Below are 22,198 nucleotides of genomic sequence, written 5' to 3' on the forward strand. Positions count from 1 at the left end.
GGGGCTGGGTGGTCTGTCATTGATTTTACAACACAATGAGTTTGCAAAATGCAATTGACCCCACCTAAGACTGCTCTCCAGACAGTACACTGAGAATACAAGGGCCTGCCTTGCATCAGCAACAGGAAATATGAGAGCAGCAAGATCACAGTCTTTTCTGTTATGACCTTTCCAGAAGCTAGCATTTTCATAAACTGCCTTTAGTAGGATTTGAAGCTTTCTTTCCAGTGACCTGACCTAAGGAGACAGAAATTATAGGTATACTTCTCATTAGACCAGACACAGTTGCTTCTTACGTCAAATTCTAGAGATCCTGGAGATGTCATTCCAAAAAAAAAAAAAAAGTGTCTGGTGATGGGGTTCACTATTCTTACTCAAGAATGTGGTTTTCTGAGAAGTGTCCCTAAATGCACCACTGGTTCTGCCTGGAAAGTGAGCAGATTTGGGCCAGTGAGTGCTCAGAGAGGCCATAAAACTGTGATAGAGCCGTTGCTACAGAAACTGCACATCTCTTCATATAATAACAAAATGAACAGTGACTGAAATTTGAGGCCTAGGGCTCTGCTCCCTTTCAGCCCAGAAAACTGGGCTCATACACATTCAAACTAATCTCCTCTCATCTCTGTTGCATTGCAAGTGTGAAGAACTTATCTTGGCGATTTGTTTAGCTTGGTTTCACCCATCGGCAAGTTCTTAGCTGTTTTTTTTTTTTTTTTTTTCAGTCCACCCACTGTTTTGTAGATGAGGTGAGTAGATGGACATGGAGGGATGTCCCTCATGTCCTTATCAGCTTTGGAGTCACAGAGAAAAACACACACAGAGCATTTCTTACACTCGGATTTCCATTATGATTTTGGTAAGTGTCCGTCTCCCCTACGTCCTTTGACAGAAGTGTGTTGTGTTCACCCAATTCATCACTGGCCGCCTATCTCAGTGTCTGGCAACTTAAAGAACCCCTGAACCATGAGGTCTGTGCAAACTAGAGATTTAAGAGCACTGGGAAGGGATGGAAAGTGATTGGTCGTCTGGAAAGACAGAGCATGAGCCCAAGGAAGGAACAGAAATGAAGGGAGCATCTGGAAGAGAAAGCAGGTAGTGGGGTGCAAGGTTGAGAGGACAGCCCAAAGCACTTTCTCCTGGACAGCTGGCCCCAAAGTTTGTGTAGATTTTAACACTGGTGATACCCATAGGGGAGTAGTTCTAGCTTCACATCAAAAGATCCAGGTCCAAACCTTGGCTCTGCTCTGGACCTCTCTGAACTCTGGCTTTCTCTTCTTTAGGGTAAGGAAGGGGTGACAATGTCATCTCCTTCACAGGCTGCCTGGGAAGACTAGGTGAGATAGTCTAAGCTGAAATACCTCCCCAGCTCCCTGGTACAGATATTTGGGAGATTCGAACTTGAAACTCCAACCAATTTGCATTCAATTTGCTCATGCTAAGTAAGATCTTAGAAGGCCAAAAGATGCATGGATAAAGCATGGGGCCTGTCCAAGGCATGAAAGTGCCTCTGAGACTGCCTTGTTCCCTCCAGAAATCCCTTGAAGCCTGTGGAGCTTTCTCAGAGATCCAGTCTCTTTACGCAGTCTGCTCTGAGTTGCTGAGATGGTTCATTTCTAAGGCCTTGGTCCATGTTTAACCATAAATTGGAGAAGGCAACTAAGACTTTTAGGTCATTATCAAAAAGCATGTACACATTCTGCAGGTAAACATTCTTCTCAAGTTTCAGCTATGTAATATTGGCTCAAGAATGTTAGATTGTGTGTGTGTGTGTGTGTGTGTGTGTGTTAGAGAGAGAGAGAGATGAAGGGATGTCAGACAGCAGGGCAGAGTGGGAAGGAAGACAGGATTTTCTTGTGTTGGGGGCACCAAACTGAAAGACTTAACAAACATTTCATATTTCCATTCCCCAAAGCAAAATCCTACGAGAAGAGACTCACTCTCAGTGCAAAACTGTGCTTAAAAACTGTGCTTCAGTACTATTTCTGAATTTAAGAAAGGAGATCTCACTATTCATGGGACAAATGTATTTAACAAATCTGGCTTCATCCTATGTATGTGCCCATCCATTTTTACATGTCAAGTTCTTTTGCTAAATTATGATCCAATTCTATTTTAAGAGATTCAGAAAATATGGCGGTAACGAGTTGGGCAAAATCATCTTCTGAATTTGGCACTCGAAGGACAGAATTTTTCTAAGGATGGAACCATAGCCAGACAGCAATCAGAAGCTGGAAAAATCCTGCTATCAACCCTATTTATAAATTTCATCTCTGTTTTAGCACCATGGCTGATTGTCATTTTACTCAATTAAGGGTGGCTTGGCTAGTTCCCTAAGTCCCCTGGCAATGGACACAGGGTGGCAGCTTCCCTCACTGACAGTCCCTTCCACTTAAGTTTCATTTTGACAGGCATATTTGCCCCATCATTGAACACTGCTATTTTCTTACTCCTAGCATCTGCTTTGTAGCTTCATTTCATCTTATTCCTGGTGAATTTCCTGACACTCTAAAGATGCCATCCTTTCAGAAGACATTCTCAAGGGAGAAGACTTATCCAGAGCTTCAGTGAGTTACTGCCTGGTGTTCACATTGATTCAGAGTTGGAAGAGTGGATTAAAATGAAATAAACTCAAGTACAGGACTGAAGTGAAGGTAAAATAGGAGAAAAAAACAAAGGAAGATTAACATTCATCTGAAATGCCTCCACAGAATATTAAGGCTAATGGGAAGCTAGTAGGAGAAGCCAGAGGACTTATTTGAAATCATTGGTGTGACTGGATGCTGTGGAACATGACAAATGATTGTGCGTTCAAAGTATAGGTGGTTTAGGAGTTGTTGTTTGGTTGCCAACTCATGTCCAACTGTTTGCAACCTCATGGACTGTAGCATACCAGGCTTCCTGTACCTCATCATCTCCGGAGTTTGCCCAAGTTCATGTCCATTGAATCAGTGATGCCATCCACCCATCTCATCCTCTGTCATCCTCTGCTTCTTCTGCCTTCAATCTTTCCCAGCGTCAGGGTTTTTTCCAGTGACACAAGGTAAAATAAAGACTGTATCCTTTTTAACATGCTGATCTTATGGCCTGGCATGCTGTGGTTCACGGGGTCGCAAAGAGTCGGACACGACTGAGCAACTGAAATGAGCTGAACTGAACTGATACATTTTAGAGAGCAGAGAAACAGAGTTAAGGTGAACGATTAAAAAAAGAGATTATTATGGCAAAACCTTATTATGCACCATGCGTGCCACTGTGCTTAAAGCATAAAAGGCAATAAACTCTCCTACGAGGCAACCAGTATCTGTGAGAATTGTTGTCAACGTGCCTAAGTGTTTCTGGGTCAAGATCTGTTTCTAACTGAGACTGTTTACTCTTCTAATATCTTCCAGATCTGCATTGTCCAAAATGGTAGCCAACAGCTACATGTGGTCAGTGATAATCTGAAATATTGCTGGTCCAAACTGAGATGTGCTGCTGCAAGTGTAAAATACAGATTTCAGATTTTGAAAACTTGGTATGCATAAAATATCTCATTAATATTTTTAGATTCACAGTATGTTGAAATGAAAACATTTTAGGTATGTTGAGTTAAATAAAATACATTAATGAAATTAGCTTCATCTGCATGTTTACACTTTTTAATGTGCAGACTAGGAAATTTTAAAACACAAACAGTTTGTGGTTTGCTTTTGTGACTCACGTTGTACTTCTACTGGACAGATCCATTCTATAAAATCCACCTTAATAGGCTGTTAATGGGTCAATTTGCTTTGGGGGAATATAATGCTAAACTGAAATAGCGTTAAGACAGACACCCTCCTCATAAGGTTCCTTACAGGCAATGGTTACTCAAGCATTTAGAAGGAGATGGTGAAGGACAGGGAAGCCTGGCATGCTGCAATCCATGGGTCACAAAGAGTTGGACACAATTGAACAATTGAACAACAACAATAGCCACAAGCCTATATGATCCTTCTAACTTATAGGCTTATCTCTGAAGAAAAGTAGATGAAGCTTCTAACCAATTCTTACAAAAGTGAAAATTTGAGGAGTATATTTTAATAAATTCAGAGATAGAAAGAGCTTGATAGGAATAAAATCTTAGAAACTAAGTTGAGGGTAGTAACTGCCTCCTAACATTCCTAGAAATGTAAAAGCTAATTAGATGACTGAATAAAAACAATAATGATCACACACACACCCCCAGATAGTGCTCACTGTACTAGAAACCAACACTCTGTGTAAATTAACTCAATGATATGTAACCGGCCCTTGCAAGGATTTTAAATATATACCAAGTGGCCGTCTCAAATACAAGATTCATAGCCAGGGTGTTGATTGCTGCTATGTTTATTTTCACAACCATGCTCTTCATGGTTCCAACTCTAACAAGTCAAACCTCTAATGGGAATCATGAGGTTAATTTCTAATTCACATACTTTAAGTACTTGTAGAATTTGGGGAATAAGATTGATGGTTTGTGTGGCATATTATATCAAGTTGCATATTACAAATGCTAATCTTTGAAAGACAGGAAACTAATTCACAGCAATTGTCATATTAGAGAAATATTGACTCAAAAGAAAGAATCAGAAGTTGGCCTCCGATATGGACAATTGCAAGATACTTACAGGCTTTAAGTACACCAGCATTCAATTGACTGAGATAATTCCACTGGAGAGAAAAGAGCTGGTGGGTCACTGTGGACCCTGATTCGACTCTGAGATGGGCTGTCATGTTAAAGTCAATTAAAAAGTAGCCCATCTACCACAATGCATATTTTCCAGAGATGCGGCGGAGGAGTAAAATGAATACCCCATCTATGTTTGGTATCAGATGAGTCTTCCTTAGAGTGGAACGTACTGCTTGGTTTCAGCATTTCTGAAAAGATGTATGTAAATTGGAGAAAAGCCAAGACAAAAAAGGGTTAAGGAGACAAATGAACAAGACAAAAAACAGATCTCCCATCAAAGGTTAAAAGTTGAAGTTACTGGGGAAGGGACATTGATGAAGCAACTTAATAACTGAGGCCCAAGTGACTTCAGTACAAGAGGGATTCTGACACAGGAAATGTTAATGTGTGAGCACATGTGAGTGTGCACACATACACACACAGACACACGAGCACATATACATGCACACACTCACCAAGAAAGAATGCACTTCCACTACAAGAAGATAGAGATCTATTAAGCAATGTCCAGACAATAAGATGATTATGCCTTTTAGCAAGTCACTATTAAAAGTTTTACAATTTGTTATCAGAAACTTATAAAGATGTAATTGATAGTATTTTCTGCAACATTATATTCTGTTAAGGAATATAAACTGTCTTTTAAGGGCAACACTGGCAAATATTCTCTTAACTACTTTAATCTTGTCATCAATTTCTATTTGTGGGAAAGGAATTTCACATACTAAAGTAAATTAAGAAGAGGAGAGGGGCACAGGAAGAGGGAGGAATGGGTGAGAGACTTCACAAATGATCAAGATGTGAGAACAGAAGGATGACTCTTCCTAAAAATTAAAACGAGGAAGGAAAGAAGAAAGACAAGAAGGAGGAAAGGAAGGAAGGAAGAGAAGAAGGGAGAAAGAAAATAGCCATCTGGTTTAGAAATAAACTTGTGTGGGTGGGTAAAGTACTTGAATTGATGAACTCTTGACACTCTTTCTCATCTATAGACTGTTTCCCTGTTCCGGAACCTGTGGTTCTGGAAAGCGGATCTTTTCAAGCTCTTCTGCTGCCCTTACAAATATTTTAAGACCACTGGCTTTCGTTGCTTCTGGCCTATAAGTGGTCTCGTCTGTGTCCCGTGACCACACTGGACGCTTGGACTGCAGGTAGGTGCTTGGCAGGAACACTGAGTGGAATAACCGGACACAACGAATTTCCTTCTGAAGGAGTCTGAAGGTGAGTTATAGAGACCATGGGAGCAGCAGCTGGCAGGAGGCAGCAGCCCAGGCCAGGGGGCAGAGAGCGGGGAGATAGCTGTGCCACGCCAGCAGGGAAGCCTGGAGGCGAGACCTAGTGCCTCCTGCAAGGATAACGAAGGGACTGCCCTAAGGGCCAGCTCAGACCCCAGTGAGCTTCTAGATCCCAACTGCTCTACTCAGAGTGAGGTCCTGCAAGTCCTATTTGAGTTGGTCATCTTTCAGTTTTTCCTGTCAGATCTCCCTTCCCCGTCTTCTCACTTAGCAGCTCTAACATTCCTTCAGGGAACAAACGCCTCCCTACATTTGGTCAACATGTGTGAGGAGAGCTGACCTCATCTCCCATTTGCAGGGATAGGCATGTGACCCAGGCCTGGATAATCAGAACATTCTATTCCCTTGGCTGGAGGGCCTGGTGAAACAACTCAAGATAAACCAATAGAAGTTGGCCCTTTGACTTGTGCATAATTGTTGGGAAAGAGGAGTTCTCTATTGGGCTGTGAGGATGGCTGCATGTAAACCCAGGGCAGTTGTTGCTGAATCTTTACCACAGTATGCGGAGAACCTGCCCAAGAATGCAGTCAGCATAGAAGAAAGCAGAGCCGAGAGATGGTGAGAGAGAAAGAGAGAGAGAGAGGGAATTGCTGATGCCATGGAGCTAGCTATGCCTGAAGCTGGGGCATCTACAGCAAGGTTTTCCAGTAGTTTGGGCAAATAAATTCCCTTTTCTGCTTAAACCAGCTTGAGTTGGGTTTCCAATGAACATTATACTGCTCTTATTATCAAAGCTGATTGAGATATTTTGCTTGCATCCCCTCACGAGACCAAAGCACTCACTCTGGAATTTTCTTTATTTCCACCTATTCCCTTGAATTGCATTTCTACTTGGGAAAATAAGAAAATCTCTCTTATCATCATACGCAATTGAGCAAAACTACCCACTCCTTTGTATTACCTCATACATCATGTTGGATTTCTTCAATGTGGTTTATAGGGCATGTGTAGGATTCAGTACATGAAAATATGATGCACAGTGAGCCTGGGGCTGATGTGGAGGTCCGAGTTTTAGTCCTTGGTCTGACATTAAGAGATCTTGTTTAAGCTATGTGACTTTGGATTGCTCATTTATTTTCTCTGAGCCCCTCTTCTGTTTCCTCAATGGCAAAAAAGTATGAGTTAAACTAAAGAATTTCAATAATAGTTCTATATTCTGCATAGTGATTCAGTTATTTCTAAAATGACTTCTCATTAGATTACATCATATATACACATACATATACATATACTATAGTTAGTTAGTTAGTTAGTTAAGTCGCTCAGTCGTGTCCGACTCTTTGCGACCCCATGGACTGTAGCCCACCAGGCTCTTCTGTGCATGGGATTCTCCAGGCAAGAATGCTGGAGTGGATTGCCTTTGCCTTCTCCAGGGGATCTTCCCAACCCAGGGATCGAACCCAGGTCTCCCGCATTGCAGGCAGACACTTTAACTTTTGAGCCACCAGGGAAGCCCATACTATACACACATATAAATAACTGATCAAATCATTTCCCTACTTGGAAGTGCCACCTGCCAACTCTTTACTTTTTCAAAAGTCCATCCATCCATCCAGCAAGCATTTATTGCCTGCTACTACATACTAGGCAATGTGCTAAAAGGCATGATTCCTATCCTCAAGAATATGCCACTCTACTGGAGAAGGTAGACACATGTTGTTGATTAAATATACCCACAAACACATGTACTGATTAACAGCCTTAACAAATGCTCTTAAGGACAGGTACAGATGCCTTAATAACATGGAACTGGGAGGTCTGACCTAGACCAGGAAGAAGCAAGGGGAAGTCTCCTTGAAGGGGTAACTTGAGATGAGAGTTGATGGGTGAGGGGAGCTGCATGGCTCCTATGCTGGGCTGGGCCCCCAGGCATGGGCATGGCCATGGTGTGTTAGATGCTACATGAGCTGGCTCCTGGTAATGTGCCACAGAGTGTATCAGTCAACGTTGCCAAAACCCTTGCATCATTTCCTCTGCTGTTGACAAGCAAATATTTAGCAATATGAAAAGAAAAAGCCCTTCATTAGATACTAAAGAAAGTGCCTGCTGAGCTCGGATATCACTATTTCACGCCAAGTCTTCTTATGCAGCAAATCTATGACTCGTTTTAACTCACACCTCAAGGAAGTCACCCGACTTCTCTCTGGATTTGTCATTTATAAAACATGAGACGTGGGTTATAGATATGATTCCTAAGGCCTCTCTTGTGTTCAGCACTTTATGTTTCTAGGAATACACCTGAGTTAGCAGAGAGGGGGAAGAGAGGCCATGAATCCTACAAAGCCCACTTGTGGCTATATTTAAAAAAATGAAAATTAGTGCACATTCACAGCACAAGGAAATGTTGTAGGAATTGTAGCTATTGAAAAGCAAATTGGATGGAGCCAAAAATAGTTAATGCATCCACAGTTAATGCAGAGAAACTGCAATGAAGTGTTTCCTTGGCAATTGAGTTACTTAAAGATAAAGGAACTTATTTTGATCAAAGACTGGTTTCTATGCATCTCATTTTCTCTATGGGTTCTCCAGGTGTCTTTCAGTGGGAAGGCACAAATCCATTTCACTAAGAAACAAAGGTCATCCAAAAATATCAAGAAAAGGGCAACCCGACTGAATCCAAACAAGCAGATACTCTAATGGGAGAGGCTGGCTCAGGCCCTAAACCCTTGAGGGGCCTCCACAAGCCTAGGCTAACTCCCATCTTAAACTGACTTCTGCAGATCCCTCAAGCTCTTTAGTCATTTAGAACAAGCAGCGTCAAAATTTACAGGAACCTGACATCTGTCAGTCTGAATGCAAAACCTTGGATTTCAAACCAGTCAGCTTCTTCTAGAGAAGGAAAGAGGACAATAGCTGCTATTTCTTAGCATGCATAATCAATGCTGCAGGGGTTGCTAGGCAACGGGCAGGAAGGCTGTCAAACATCCCTGGGTGCCTCCAATGGAAGAGGAGCAGCCCCGGCAGCCACTCCTCAGAGGTGACAGGCTATGGAGGCCCTGGAGGCCACATTCAGTTCCTTTTTAAAAAAATTCCTTTATTGTGGTCAGGAAGGCACCACAGACATTTTCCTCCCAGACTTATCAGATAGTCTTTGAATACACATACAATTGGCCCACATGCCTAAAAATGAGCAGATCAGGCTGGCAAGAGGCAGCTCCACGAAATGTCCATGTGTTATTCTGATCCCATTCATCCCAGGGCCCAAGAAAAACTGGACCTGTTTCTTGTGTGGCTATAGCCTCTAGATCCCAGACAGTTATAATGGGCCCCCGCCCCGCCAAAGCTTGAAATCATTGTGGCAAAGGTAAGCAAAGCCTCTGATTTCCACAAAAGGCCACACTGGAGGTCAGGGAGATGAGATTTCTTTGGTGTGCGACCTTGAAGTTGAAATGACTTTTTAAGCTGTAGGTATTTTGTTCTCACTACTTGAGACAAAGGGACAAATTTTCTTTGTTTTCTTTTTCAGCAGTTTTGATTAAAGAGCAAACACTCCTCGAGGGTTGTTAATCTGCAAACAATTATTTGGCAAAGCTAGGAGGTTCATGGGGACTGGGGCCTGGGTCTGGGTTGAACATGGGATGAGGATTTAAAGAAGCCTCACCAACAGTAGTGAGGGGAAGCATGCTGTGGGCAGGACCACTGGCTGAACATTGCTGACACCTGCTAATCCTTCATCTTTACTAGATTGAGCTCTGAAATCCTGTTTAGCATGCATTTGGAAGGAAAAGTGATGTCTGAGTTAAAGGTGCCTTGGATTTAGCTGTGTAGCACTGGTTCCTTAAGGACACTGCAAGAAGTACAGAGGAGCAAGCACAGAATCAGAAATAACAGGAACATGAAAGGCGATGCCTGCTGAGAAATTTTGAGTCTATTTCTATCAAGCTGAAGGCTTTCCACGTGGCACTAATGGTAAAGAACCCACCTGCCAATGCAGGAGACATAAGAGATGTGGGTTCGATTCCTGGGTCGGGAAGATCCCCTGGAGGAGGGCATGGCAACCCACTCTAGTATTCTCCCAAGAGAATCCCATGGACAGAGGAGCCTGGCGGGCTACAGTCCATGGGATCGCAAAGAGTCGGACACGACCTGAAGCAGCTGAGTACACACTACCACGCTGAGGCCTCTCAGCTATCCCTACACTATCCTCTAGGCTTCCCTCATCCCCTACGACTTTCTCACATTCAAAGATTTCACCTTGTGACCTCATGAAGCAAACAGATCCCTGGATGGCCTCCAAACATCAGTGGGAGACATGGCCCAGACCTTGGCCCCAGGGTCCCCATTGTCCTTGTCTATGACACATGCAAGACTGGGGTTACATGTTCCCAGAATGTCTTGCAGCTCTATCCCTGTGTCAGGCTCTGAATCTCCAAAAATAGAGGCACCTTTTGGTCCCATTTTTCCAAAGGGGGAAAAAAAAGATAACAGCAGAAGAAAGCGAAGACTGCAGATATAACACTGCCAAATGTTCTGAACATTTTGTGCTTTAAAAAACTAACAAACTTTTTGAGTAAATGAAAGAAAAGAGGAAGCCATCTCAGCAGCAGGAATTAAACATCCTCAGGGTCCCTGCAGGATTCTCCTTTTACCCCGCTCACCCCGCTTGACCTTGATTCTCTCCCGCATCTCCCTTCCCCTCTTCTCTCCTCTGTCTCACGACCCCCTCCCCTTGCCTATCTTAGCAAGATGATGTTTATTTCATAGATATTACATTTCTCATCCCTAGAAAGGCCTGTCCTTTATTCACCCCCAAAGTATAGCTTTTTAGGAGCCTTTCCTGAGAGTTTAAGTGTATCTGAGCCACTCGGTTATGATGGCAAGGAAAGCAGATGCATGGTGTTTCATTAGGATGAACTGTAACAGAAACTGTGTTTAGTCTGCAGGTTGGGAAAGTTCAAGAATCATTTTATTTCTCTCCTCGGTTACCCATTACACATATTTTGAAGTATTTTAAGGCTAAGTACAACCGTAATGGAATCCATAACTCTTTTAAAAAATGAAAAGTTCCTCAGTACCATTTTTCTAGATTCCCTTATATATGCATCAGTATACAATATTTTTTCTCATTTAGACTTATTTCACTCTGTATAATAGGATGAACTGAGGTTCATCCACCTCAGTTCAATTTGCAGGGCAGGTATAGAGAAGAAGACATAGAAAACAGACTTGTGGACACAATGAGGGAAGGAGAGGGTGAGACAGCTTCGAGAGTAGCACTGGAAGATATACAGTACCACATGCAAAATAGATACCTGGTGGTAAGTTTCTGTGTTAACACAGGGAACTCAGCTCAGCGCACTGTGGCAATCTAGAGGGGTGGGATGGGGTGGGGATGGGAGAAATGTTCGAGAAGGAGGGGACATATACATACTTATGGCTAATTCACGTAGTTGTATGGCAGAAACCAGCACAACTTTGTAAAGCAATTATCCTCCAACTAAAAATGACTAAAAGTTAAAGCATTAAAAGACCAGAACAATAAACAAATAAAACACATCCATCAACTCACAAAGAAAGTTGTCCCGGTTATACTGAGGAAATAAATGCCATTTGTACAAATACTTTGTGTTTGGCCAAACAAACAAATAAAAACCAAAACTCAGTCATCTTACGTTAGGTCACGAAGTTACATTTTATTACCTGTCACGTACTTGTTCATTTGGCCCTTAATTCATGTTATAAACATATGCCTCTCTTAAGGGTTTTACATTAAATTGTAACTTGGTGATTTTTAAAAACATTTTGACAGTGCATATATAAAAGATACGCTAATATTTTTTGTGCTATTTGTGTTGATCCTTGTGATTTAGAGGGCCCAGTGGAAATTTCAGCCCTTTCAATAACGTTTATCTTATTGAAGATGCTGCTGCTGCTAAGTTGCTTCAGTTGTGTCCGACCCTGTGCGACCCCATAAACGGCAGCCCACCAGGCTCCCCCGTCCCTGGGATTCTCCAGGCAAGAACACTGGAGTGGGTTGCCATTTCCTTCTCCAATGCATGAGAGTGAAAAGTGAAAGTGAAGTCGCTCAGTCGTGTTTGACTCTTCGCAACCCCATGGACTGTAGCCATCAGGCTCCTCTGTCCGTGGGATTTTCCAGGCAAGAGTACTGGAGTGGGTTGCCATTTCCTTCTCCATATTGAAGATGAGGTCTCCTTTAAAAAAATTATTGTAATTTAAAATATATGCATTTATTATTTTATTCTATTTTCCATGCCATGCGGCATGTGTGATCTCAGGTCCCTGACCAGGGATCGAACCTGCATCCTCTGCAGTGGACGCATGGAGCCTTACAACCGCTGGACTGCCAGGGGACTCCTCAGGTCTCCTCTTTAGAGTTTATGGAGAAATGGTTATGACAAAAGACATTCAGACTTCTGTATTTCAATAAAATCTTGTGTCTCCTAGGGCGGTAAGATCCAACCCCCAGAGACGTTCCCCTTCCAGATGCCATGTCTGGGGCCTTGGAGACATTTGGAAGGGACAAAGTAAGTAAAACAAAACTTCTCGGCAGAACTGAGGCTGAGAGAGGGAAGTGAAGGCCACTGTCCTTTCCAGGTCTCCTGAACATGAGACAAGCTCCAGCTGAACTTGGACATGCTCCGAGCAATCTGAGGAGACAGCGAAGTCTCCAAGTTTGGTGGGTTGAATCATGTTTGACCCCACTGACTTCTGTCCAGAGTTCAGTAAACACTGACTGGGGAGAGTAGCTCAGAGATATCCACCGCCTGCAGGCTGGAAAGATGTTCCTGAGCAGAACCCATCGTCCCTGTGCCCCAAACATCCTTCCCACTGTCCATCACTTTAAAGTCCATCACTTTAAGTGTCCATCACTTAAAGGAATTTGGACACATCCACTATGGCAGATGTACTTTGCTCCTGAAAAGGCCACTGCAATAAAATAAAATAAAGCAACACTTCCACACATAAGTAGTGACCATGAGTAATGAGACATTCTGGAGTGTTCGCTTACCTTCACGGCCACCAAGATCTTGTCCTGCTCAGGACAGAGGTTATAGCATTCAGCGAGGAAAACTTTTCCAAAGGCTCCTTCACCTAGCTCCCTTTTCAAGACAATGTTGTGTCGCTTGATGTGCTGAACAACTGTAAGACAAACACAGAATGAAATTGGAATCGAGGCAGCCAGAGCTGAAGGAAGGCAAAGGGCAGGAGTCGGCAGGCTGCATCCTGAGCTCACAGACCTAGAGTCTCTCCTCTGCACATAGAAAACTGGAGGGTAAACTCAGCATCCATCCTCAAGGTCCACCCAAAGGGCTTCCAGGCAGTTGGTGGTTTAGGCTTGCTGTCCAGAATGGAATCACTGTTTTTGATAGAACCAAAGGAATCACTTAGTTGTTGACTGCAAAACATCATTCATGAGCTTTATGAACTAAGAAAGGGGAGAATTGAGAAGGGGATGGATATGAATGGCAGTTCTCTCACAAGCCAGACGCTTTGCATATATTCATCAGTTATGTCTAGTGGGAAAGGCAGAGAGCTAGCGAGGAAGCCCTAAGCCTTCATTAAGCCCCTTCAGACTATTGAGGGAGACATGCTCAGAGGGCACGAAAGGAAAATGCAAGATCTGTGCATTCCTGGTGCAGGCTGTGTCCTCACCTCACTTTTTGCTTCCTCACATGGTGGGCTCCATAGTTGAGTTTTGGTGACTTCTTCTGTCTAGACCAGAAATGTCTAGCCCATTGTGCTAAAGGCTGGCTTCCTTAGCTCCTTTCTAAGAGCAGGTCCTAGCCTTGGCTGTCCAAAGCCAAGAAGAGACATGTACAGAAGCATCAGGGGAAGGGGGACTGTTTATTCCTCTCATCCAGAGCTGAGCTGGCCCATGCCACTCATCCATCACCTTCCTGGAGGAGGCAGAAGGCGATCCAAAGGTGGTTCTTGGGGAGCCCAGTACTGCACAGTGGGAGGCAAGTGAATGATTCTCAGGCCAGAGTTGGTGGAGAAGCCCGAAAAGAGACTCTGCAGAGGATAGAGGACTCCACAGTGTGAGCTTGGGCCTCGTCAACCAGCACATCAAGTGTTGGATCCCTGAGCCCAGGGCTTTCACTGAGTCACTGCCACAAGGCTTTTCTGAACTTCTCATCCCTGAGTGGCAGACTGAAAAAAGAGACTGTGAGTCCCTCTAGAGCTTGGAATGTGCAGTCAACAACATTCTCTCATTGGACTCTTAGAAGCATTCTTTCCTACATTTTATACATGGGGAAACTGAGTCTGCAGGAATTTGAATGATTCATAGTGTGGGAATGGAGGAGTTGGGATGTGAACTCAGGTTTGTCTGAATCCAGAGTCTGTAATTTTTCTTCTACACCAGAAAGTTCTTTTTCAATTGTAAGTTATGCTAAGTGTGATGAGAGAAAGGGAAGTATGTAAGAGAGTAAAAAGTAAAAATAACCTCCCAGCTTCCTCTCTGCTTAGTTCAGCAGCCAGTTCAAATTATCAAAAGTTCCAAAGAAAATACAAAGCTTATCTCTACAGTTTTATTAATGATAATAACATGAATACCCATGAAGTCACCCTTCCATTAAGAAATAGAACATCACTAGTACTTTTGAAGCACCATTGTATTCTTTCTGGATTGTACCCATTTCCTACTCACCTCCCAGTGATAATCACTATCCTGAATTTTGTGTTAATCATTTCCCTTGTTGGTTTGCTACCACTGACATCTCCCCAATGAGAGACTGTTGCCTGTTTTGAAGCTAATAAATGGAATCATATTACGTGCATCCTTCCCTGTCTGACATCTGTCTCTCAACATTGTTCTTAAGACTAAATTAACACTGTGTGTAGTAGTAGTAATTCTTTTGCTTTTACTTTGTAATATTATGTGGAAGGACTGTAACACCATTTATTTACCTCTGCTAGGTTGATGGATATGATATATACAGTTTCTTCTTAGATACAACTTGATATAAAATGCAAGTGGTGATTAAGGTTTTGCTTTAATAGGATTTCCCCCCTGATAATTCATGTGGTTTGGAGCTATGGCTGCTTCCATGGGCCTCTGGGAACTCAGGGTGATAAAAATCAAAAGGTCTTTTATGAGCAACATTATTAATGAATCTAAGAATGTATATTAATTTCTCATGCTCCAGCAGCAATGCCTGAATTTAAGAGGGGAAAGATGTGTTCATTAGGAAGAGTGCCCATATAAAGAGATGAATGTAATTCTTGCAGAGAATTAGCTGCCCTATTTAAATCTAATATTTAACTCCAAGGTTGTCATATGTTCATTGAGAATTAAATTGCCACTTGATTTACTTTACACTCTAACCAGATCAAGGCTAGTATTTAACTTTCTTTTTCTGCATTTGATTTACACTTTTCTTGCCTCCCTCCTCCCCTCTCTCCTTTCTTTCTCCTTCTTTCCCTCCTTTTCCTTTCCTCCCTCTCTCCCCATCCCTCCCTCCCTCTCTCTCTTTCATTCCAAGCAGTAAAAAAAGCTGATGGGAAATAACTTTCTAAAGCTCTGATGAGGCCACAATTTCATCATCTTCCAAGCTAAAATTGATGAGACCAGTTTTACCACACTGACCTTGAAGGCAGTAGCCATATCTTTTAAGAAATGGGCTATTTTGCATTAATTTGCTTTGCTATGTTTGGGATATAGTAGATTACATGAATGGTGGCCTTTTGCCAATGGACTCCCTCTAAATAGAAGGAATTCCTCTTTTCTAAGGCTGGAAGCCATTGAGGGCACAGGTAACAAGCTTTAGTGTGTATTTGCACTTCTGCCAGGGTCTCATAGTGCTCTGCACACAGCTGGTGCTATCCAAATATTTGTTGGAAAATGTGCCAAGTGATAATAGAAACAGCAGACAAATACTGTTCAGTTTTATTATTTCAGTTAACTGACAATAATCCTACTGAGTGTGCAGGCATTAAAGAAGCCCAATTCTCCAAGATCTCAGGAGTAGGAAGAACAACTAGTCTGAAGCTATCACATACTTGAGCTAAGAATTTCTTCCCATTCTCCTCCAGGAGAGCATTGAAACATATCCCAAACTGCCTCATTGCCCGTTTCCCTCAATCACCAAAGGAAATCCTTGGTACTCTCTCAGACCATCCCTCTTTATCCAGCCTCAAACTGCCAAATTGCTCATAAGTGCCCCAAGCAGAGCCAATGCTAACCCCTTTGCCTCCCTCACAAGTCCTTCCATCAGTTCTTCTGGGCAAAATGCTGATCATCCAGTAGGCCCCTGTATCCTAAATCTCTCCTTAAACTTCTCTTTACCCCCTCAGCTCCAATAAAACCGTGGCTTTGCTGAGGATGGGCTTCTCTGATGGCTCAGCAGTAAAGAATATGCCTGCCAATGTAGGAGATGCAGGTCAGGAAGATTTGATCCCTGGGTCAGGAAGATCCCCTAGAGAAGGAAATGACTGCCCACTCAGGTATTCTTGCCTGGGAAATCCCACGGACAGAGGAGACCAGCAGACTACAGTTCCATGGGGTCGCAAAAGAGTCAGATACAAAACGACTTAGCAACTAAAACACCACCGCTGCGAGGTGCCCGAGGACACCCATGACGTCCCCCTCCAGCCCTCTTGAATGAAAGCCATCCCCACCCTTCACTCCCAGGTATGTCAAGGCCTTTGTGCATGATGTCTGACCATGACCCAACCCCCCCACCACACCATCTCCTGCTAGAGCCCCAACCAGTTGGAAGCATCTGCCTTAGGGAGCCATCAGCCTGTAGCACGTTGGGCCGCTTACTATGACATCTTGGCTGCCCCACTCACTCACTGAGCTCCTTGCTCACATTTTCCCTCTCTCCCTCCTGATACCAGCATTCTAAGAGCCCGAGGCACAGAGGAGTGAAGTATTAATAGTTTGCCCAAGTTGTACAAACACTCAGCTGCCATTTGTCTTGTGTCTTTCAGCAAAGCAGCTAAGAGGAAAGACATTGGGAAGTTTTGTTTGGCTGTTTGCATGGCATTTAGCTGACTTTTTCTTGGGACTAAGACTTTCTTTTTAAAATTTTATGTTATTATTATTATTATTATTATTATTTGGTGCAGGGCAAGCTGCGCTCATGTAGGATCTTAGTTCCCTGGCTGGGGATCGAACTTGAAGTGTGGAGTCCTAATCATTGGACCACCAGGGAAGTCGCAAGACTTTCTTAATGAAAAAAGCAATGCCCTGGTCTCTATTTTAGACAATCTCACTGTGGACAGGTGCTTTGAATAACACTGCCTTAAAGGGCCCTAGGAACATTTGGGTTCATTTTATACAAAGTATCCTTGGTCAAGTGAGTCTAAGTGAAAGTCACTTAGTTGTGCCTGACTCTGCAACCCTATGGATTGTAGCCCACCAGGCTCCTCTGTCCATGGAATTCTTTAGGCAAGAATACTGGAGTGGGTTGCCATTCCCTTCTCCAGGGGATCTTCCCAACCCAGGGATTGAACCCGGATCTCCTGCACTGCAGGTGGATTCTTTACCATCTGAGCCACCAGGGAAGCCCAAAGATTCCATGATAAATAAGCTATCAGGTAAGCATGTTAAAATTTTTTACATTCTTTATTTCTTAGGTCAGTCAAAGCTCTGCTTTTAATTTTGGAGACTCCAGTAAAACCACCTCAAACCCAATATGAATAACTAACAAAAATAAATAAATGAAAAGCCCAGACTCTACCATAAATAGCTTCTTAGATTTGAAGGGAAAAAACTCAAGACAATAGTTGATTTCTTTACATAAACTTTTTATAAAAAGTACCTTTTTAAAATTCACCTTGCCAAAGATAGGAGTACCCAGAAGAGGTGTGTGTGGTGTAGGGACCACCAAACTCCTGTGGTCTGCAGACTGATCTATGTATGTTCATATAGTCAAAACAAAGGGTGTGATTAGATTACTGTGCAAATAGATCTACTCTGTGGAATCAGGGAGAAATTGATGACCAGAAGTAATAATTGAGATGAGGGACTAAAAATTGTGGATGTCTTTATTATTAATGGAATTTTCCAGGGTGGAAATTCACTGCACTTGGGCATTTGCTTCCTAAGTACCAGAACTGAATGGATTTCTAGTTTTGTATTAGCATCACATTACAGCCACTGAAAAATGCATTTTGTCACAAAGAAGTTTCAGTAGTTGGTGGAGATGCTTGTAGTTTCAGATGGTTTAAATAAAATTTCTAGTATCAATTTCTCCCAGAAGTAAATAGCCTCTATAAACATGCAGGCTATAGTTCAACCCAGGTCTATATTTATTACTACTAAATCTAAAAGTAACAAAACAAACAAATAAGTATTACTCCACCCATTTAAGGTTGAAATAGGAAACATATCCTCTCATTTCCTCAGTAATAGAGTTTCACAGAGAACCTTGTCCCCCTGGACATAGTCTACTCATCACATGGACCTTAAATGGAGACATTCATGGAGTCTTTAATATACGCCAACTACTCCACAGTTAAAAGAAAAGACAACTTATATTTGTGAGTAGGACTGTATAAATAATATACCCCAGAAAATAATGTTCTGTATTAGGAGGAATCTCTATGTTTCCCTACAAACCTAAATGTATGGCCTGCCTCAGCAGTTCCAGTGCAAAGGAACAGATGCTGTGATGGAAACAGAAGTTAAAGATCATTGAGACCAACTCCCTCATGTGTGACAGCTGGCCAGTGAGTCTCAGAGAGATGAAGTGACTTTCTCTGGGCCACACAGCTAGAAAGCGACCAAGTTAGAATGCAGATCCCCTAACTCTCAGGAGAGTGACCTTGTACTCTGTAACACAAGCCCCTATTTGAGACTGCATGCAATGAGCATTCCCTGCCAGTAAAGTGAAAACAGGTATATCATTCAGTTAATTATCTCTTCAACTAGAAATACTTGAAACATTCACATTTATCATCTGAAATGGATCAAGCATCTCATAATGAAGAATATCATTACAAAATGGCCAATAAACATAAAATATGAGTGCAAAAAGTAGGCTGCCAAAGCTATGAAAACTGCTTGAGATTGATTTTAAATGCAAGTAACAAAAATTATTTACTAAATATCTTAATGTCTATATCATAAGGAGCATATTGAAACAGGTTAAATCATCCACCTTGAAAAAAGTTAATTTATATGAAAGATAGGAACTATGGTTTTGAATTTCATCTATATTTTTATTATTAAGATATAAATTCAGACGATATTGAAAATAAATGTGATTAAGACAAGAGATGTAAAACACACCAGGACAAGACAAAGCCAAATATTCATAAATAACATTAATGATGAAATAAAACATGTAACAATACTGAGCCATTCTTAAGCACTTTTCAGCAAAAAATCCCAATGTGCATTACCATCGATTAATTTTCATATCCCTCTGAATGAGGTCAATAGTCACATTTATTTTGCAGATGACACTACAATTAATTGACTAACTTGTGGTCATAGAGCAATCCACTTATCCTTTTCCAAGTGCAATTTCCAATGAAACAAGGAAATAGGAAGGAAAGAGAGAGACCCTAATATTAAGGTTCTGCTATTAAGGGCCTGGAAATGTGCTGAGAGGCTTACAAGGGTTATCAATCTTCACAGCAATCCAGTAGGGCATCCTTATCTCCACTTTCAGATTAAAGTAACAAGAAGGGGATCACATGTGCTAAATAACTCGTCTGAATTGATGCTGAAGCTGAAAATCCCAATACTTTGGCCACCTGATGTGAAAAGCTGACTCATTTGAAAAGGCCCTAATGCTGGGAAAAATTGAAGGCAGGAGGAGAAGGGGATGACAGAGGATGAGATGGTTGGATGGCATCATTGACTCAATGGACATGAGTTTGGGTAAACTCTGGGACTTGGTGATGGACAGGAAGGCCTGGCGTGCTGCGTCCATGGGTTCGCAAAGAGTCGGACATGACTGAGCAACTGAACTGAACTAAACTGAATTTGTGTTATACAATTGGTAACAGGCAGAGTTTAAATTCTTTCCACTACAACACTCTATCTTTCCTTGGCCTTCTTACAGCAGACAAAGTGAAAGAGAAAGTGAGCTTGAATTTGCCCACCTAGGGAATCATGGGTCTACATTTATCACTTTAGTTCGACAAACCTTTATTAAGCATGTACTATAGCCTGGGCTTCCTTGGTGGCTCAGATGACAAAGAATTTGCCTGCAATGCAGGAGACACAGGGTTGATCTTTGGGTCAGGAAGATCCCCTGGAGAAAGGAATGGCTACCCATTCCAGTATTCTTAGGGCTCCCCAGGTGGCACTAGTGGTAAAGAACCCACCTGGCTGGCAGTGCAGGAGACATAAGAGATGTGGGTTCGATCCCTGGGTCGGGAAGATTCCCTGAAGGAGGGCATGGCTATCTACTCCACTATTCTTGCCTGGAGAATCCCATGGACAGAGGAGCCTGGCGGGTTACAGTCCATGGGGTCACAGAAGAGTTGGATATGACTAAAGCGATTTCAGGTACTTTATGTGATCATGCAAGGAAAAAGAAAAATAAGAACTCAAGTCAGAGAAAACAGAAAAGAAGGCTAAAACAAGATAAGTAGAAATGTAGATGTGCAGATTCTAAGGTTCCACATAGCTATTAAAATTGCCATAACTCGACTCTTAAGTTTCCTGGCAGCAGAAGCCAAGAGGGAAACATAATAATTTATAAAATTTTGACTACTCATAAGTAAGAGCACAGAAATTCCTATGATAAGTAAGATTCTTCATGGAATTTAGTTTTGAAAGGAATACATCAAATGGATTTTACATTGGAAACCAATGTCCTTAACAACATCTGTAGTGTAAATAGTGAGCTTCCTAAGAATATTTCTTATGGCAGAGCTCAATAAGGAAAAAACATATGACACAAAAACCACCCTCAGTCAAACTCTATACAGGGAGTCCAGAGTGCTTATCATCATAATGGCATAAAAATCAATGTCTATGGGCCTTACTCAGGAATGCTTTGGGGATGGGGTTAAAGAAGAGATGTAATTTTCCACACCCACTGCTGGGCATAGAACATATTAGGCAATCAATACTATTTTATGAATAAATAATAACATGAACATGGAAAAATAGATGAGTGATTGAACAAGAAATGAGCATGGTAGAGATGAGGGCACTTAAGGAGGGGGAAGAGAAAAAGCAAGGATGAGGAGAAGGAAAAAGCCCACAGTGGTATTTAAGAAGTTGTGATTTGTACTATTTTTTCCTAAAGAGAAAGAGCAGACAATATGTAGCAAAAGGAGGATGAGGTTGGATCACAGAGGACTTTGAAGTCCTTATTAACAAGTCCAGACTCTTGGACAAATGACTTCAACTGCTTTTTGCCTTCATTTTGTCGTCTTTAAATAAGAGTTTAGATTAAACAGTACTTTAGGTCTGCTTCAGCACACGCATGTCCCATAATCAGTGAATCCTTGGATTTGTTTTATATGTAAGTCTTATCTAGAAGACTTTTGAGCATGGAAGAAAAGTGACAGGAACTAACGGTTCTTGCAGTAGTCCAACTAGAGGCAAAGGGGCAAGTTTAGGAGTCACGACAGACCTCCCTCTCACAGAGGCCCATGCTGAGCTGAAAGGCGGGCTCCGTCCAGCCACTCATCCATCCTTCCTCTCTAGTTTCCTGTCCAAGAAATGCACACAGCTCAGGGTGACAGACCACGGGGAGGTGGAGATCAAGTCTGTGACCCCAAACGGGACAGATGAAGTCACCAAGGTCTAATCCTGATGTTTTCAGGGACAGACAGAAAACAAGGAGCTTTAGAACAAGATCAAAGTGGATACATGAGAGAGGCAGGAGAAGGGGCCAAGGATGAGCATGAGCGAGCAGAAGGCAGACTGCTGGGGCCGGGGAGTACGTGAGAGGTTAGGAAGCAGAGGTGGTGAGCGTGGACTGCACAAGCGGAGGGTTGGGGCAGGGACAGACAGGTGGGTCTAGGGATGACATGGTGACTCTCAGGGGTGGGTACTTGGGGGATTTTGAGGAGGGAGAGATTTGAGGGTGTTTGTAAGTTAAGGAGAATATGCGTGCTCAGTCACTCAGTTGTGTCTGACTCTTCGCGGCCCCATGGACTGCAGCCTGCCAGGCTCTTCTGCCCGCAGGATTCTCCAGGCAAGAATACTGGATAGGTTGTCATTTCCTCATTTCCAGGGGACTTGCTCAACCCAGGGATCGAACTCTTGTCTCTTGCGTCTCCTGCATTGGCAGGCAGGTTCTTTACCACTAGTACCACCTGGGAAGCCCCAAGG

General features: G+C 42.5%; 1 protein-coding gene across 5 annotated transcripts in view; it reads right to left on the minus strand.

The window, feature by feature from the left end:
• Positions 1-22,198, minus strand: part of NTRK2 (neurotrophic receptor tyrosine kinase 2) — a 388,291-nt gene that overhangs the window by 84,097 nt on the left and 281,996 nt on the right. For all 5 annotated transcript variants that reach the window (XM_043927526.1, XM_043927530.1, XM_043927527.1 and 2 more), the window contains one exon: positions 12,956-13,086. In XM_043927526.1, coding sequence (XP_043783461.1) covers positions 12,956-13,086 — 131 coding nt within the window. The remainder of the gene's footprint in view (positions 1-12,955; positions 13,087-22,198) is intronic.

The sequence above is a fragment of the Cervus elaphus genome, chromosome 16 (genome assembly GCF_910594005.1).
Source record: "Cervus elaphus chromosome 16, mCerEla1.1, whole genome shotgun sequence".
Classification (NCBI taxonomy): domain Eukaryota; kingdom Metazoa; phylum Chordata; class Mammalia; order Artiodactyla; family Cervidae; genus Cervus; species Cervus elaphus.